Genomic DNA, 2,747 nt, shown 5'->3' on the forward strand with positions numbered 1-2,747 from the left:
TTCTGCGTTGTCTGATTGTCATAGATATGATGAAAGGGAACATAAAATAAAAACTGCAATAATCTTGAAATAAATGGTTTATTTTAATCGATCCCCAAATGGGGATCATGGCACATGCCACTCTCTTTTTACATTTTCTTTCATTTTTTGTGCCAGACAACAAGACAGTCAATATAGAGTCCCACATTGCACACAGAACATTGTTTCCTCACATTTTTCTTGCAAATTGCACATTTTCTTTGCTTCCCCAGTGAAGTGGGTTCAATCACGTCTGTTCCCAGAAGTCCTGAGTTCAACTGAAACACGTGGAAGGGATGATTGTGGGTACGATGGACGTCCTGCCCATTTCGGATCAGAAGCAGCAGATGATTGAACAAGATATGTCCTTGCCACCATCCTCCAGAGAAAAGGAGTGGAATATTTTCATTCTAGAGGCAGTAGTTGCCGTGGACGTTGACCAACGCTACATCAAATGCATTGGTGAACAATGGGAAGTGCCACTTCTTACATCGAATTCTTACACAATATTTCTGCACATTTCAGTCCAGTTTGTCTACACCTCCCATATAATTGCTACATTCTGAAATCATTCTTGGCTGTGAAACTCGCACTTCTTTGTTCTTAGCTTTGCTCCACCTCTTTACTTGGTTTACTGGATGCACTGTCTCATGGTTTGACAAGAGCTGTACACAATTGTTATCCTTCCACATTACTGCCATTATCTCCGTATTCTTGTCAAACCTATAGTCATACCCTCCTCTTCGTTTCTTCTTCATGCTGTTCTCAGATTCTATTTGACAGTTATTCATTCGGTTCATATGGACATTTCCAGTTGCCCTTACTCTCATTTCTGAGAGCCCTTTCATCAATCTGAAACTCGTGAAAAAGTTATTAAAATATATTTTGTGTTGTTCAGGAGTCTTCGATTTTCCTTCATAGACTGACATATGGTAACAGAAACCGCTTTGAGAACGGCACACGGCCCACTGTTTGAATCCAGATCTCACTGGTTTCCTGCGAATGAACTGTCTTAGGTAATGGTGTCCACAGTATCGTACCATTTGCTCATCAGCGCTCAGGATGTCGGAAAAAACTTGAAATTTCGTGAAATTATTATTCAGTAAATCCATCAATTGACAAACTTAAAAAAGTTTATCCCTTTCGTCAGGTGGGATTCTGTTCAGACGTGTGTTATCATTGAAATGGTGGTGGCGCTTTATTTCCAGATATCTCTTGCGACTCGTACACTGTCGTACACGTCTTGTGTCGAAGTCCTCATCTTCATTCCAGCATAGCTTTTCGCGTGGAAGAGCATAGTATCCAGTGAAGAGTAGTATATCTATGAAACTTTTTATGCACCCACTGGATAACTCATAGCTGTGATAATTGTTCTGCGTAGCATATCGGACACTTTCACTGACAATCAAGCTCAATACCTGTTCATCAAAAAAGTCTTCAAAGCACTCAACAGCAGATTTTCCTTTTAGTGCTGCCACCAAACTGGATTTTCGCTGTTCAATTTCTACTATATCAGCATAGGTTTTAGAGTAAGTCACGTCATCTGTTGTCCAATTAGAAATGATAATTGTTTTCGCTTTCTTCTTTCGTTGGTCTGCGTGCTCCTCATTTTCCTTTTCTCCATTGACATGAATTTCCAAGGAACCTGGCTCATCAGATGGAACAGTATTTTGAAATTCACACATCAAAAAAGGTTTGCATCACCTCGGTCCCGAGACTTCCGGAAGAAGTGTTACTTAAACATCGTTAAACTATCGATTAATCAATAGTATCTGCACTATCGTCACTGTCGGTAGTCTGGTTTAACCATCCATAGTCTTATTCTTTATAATATAATTCTTTTTGAATTGGCGCCTGAAAAATTGTCGGTTCGCATTGCCTCCATGGTGTTTGGAGTGCAGAGGCAAAGTAGTTTGTATGGAGGTATTTAATTAACAACAAATATGGTGGCGCCTTAGCCAAAGTTGTTTATAAACTATGTTGTGAATAGATTGGTCTCTGTGATGGAGACGTCGCGAAAGAGGGAATTTTTTCGTTTGTCTTCCACTGATGACAACTCACGGTCGTGAGCATCTCTTACCGATTAGAAGCTTATGGTAAAAACTACAGACCTAAATAAGATGGATTTATGAATACGCATTATACTGACTTTCATCTTCAAATGTGTTAGCTTACTTGCTTGTAGCAAGGAATACAAATGTGAATTACGCTATTGTAATACAACGCAGCTAGTAGAGGAAAAAATGACATTTTAAAGGTTTGTTAAGTGTTTCTGATTGTACTTTACAGGTTGCCCATAACGTAAATATCCATTTTGCGGAAAACGTACATGTGGATTATTTCTGTTACAGGTACCGTGAAGAGACATCACAGTATTAACAATTACCGAAAGAATCACAATTCTGGAACATCGTTTACGTGGCGAAACCTATGCTGAGGTCCAGAGGCTGTTTGAGAGAAAGTATCGGAAGATTGCCCCTACAAAACTTGCCATTCGGAAGCTCGTCAAAAAATACCTACGTACAGGATCTGTACCTGATGGGAGACACGATGGGCGACCAGCGGTAAGCCCACAATCTGCACAGCGTGTGAGGGAAGCTATCGAAAGAAGTCCAACGGTATCTATCCGGCTGAGTCGTGAACTATCCATGCCGAAATCCACTATGTAGAAAGTGCTACACTACACCCTTAAAAAGAAGGCATATGATATCCAGGTGCTTCACCGGCTA

At 40.3% G+C, this 2,747-nt stretch overlaps 2 protein-coding genes across 2 annotated transcripts; both read right to left on the reverse strand.

Moving 5' to 3' along the window:
- Window positions 1-539: 539 nt before the first annotated feature.
- LOC126474307 (piggyBac transposable element-derived protein 3-like) lies at window positions 540-1,061 on the reverse strand. The gene has a single exon (XM_050101772.1). It carries the CDS (start codon window positions 1,059-1,061, stop codon window positions 540-542), a length of 522 nt encoding a protein of 173 aa, XP_049957729.1.
- Window positions 1,062-1,142: 81 nt separating this feature from the next.
- LOC126474308 (piggyBac transposable element-derived protein 2-like) lies at window positions 1,143-1,703 on the reverse strand. The gene has a single exon (XM_050101773.1). The coding sequence runs from the start codon at window positions 1,701-1,703 to the stop codon at window positions 1,143-1,145; it is 561 nt and encodes a 186-aa protein (XP_049957730.1).
- Window positions 1,704-2,747: the final 1,044 nt, after the last annotated feature.

The sequence above is a fragment of the Schistocerca serialis genome, chromosome 4 (assembly GCF_023864345.2).
Source record: "Schistocerca serialis cubense isolate TAMUIC-IGC-003099 chromosome 4, iqSchSeri2.2, whole genome shotgun sequence".
NCBI lineage: Eukaryota > Metazoa > Arthropoda > Insecta > Orthoptera > Acrididae > Schistocerca > Schistocerca serialis.

What these genes read in the sequence shown, in the direction of transcription:
- LOC126474308 (XM_050101773.1), bottom strand. Translation starts at nt 1,703, where the DNA reads ATGTGTGAATTTCAAAATACTGTTCCATCTGATGAGCCAGGTTCCTTG.
- LOC126474307 (XM_050101772.1), bottom strand. Translation starts at nt 1,061, where the DNA reads ATGGTACGATACTGTGGACACCATTACCTAAGACAGTTCATTCGCAGG.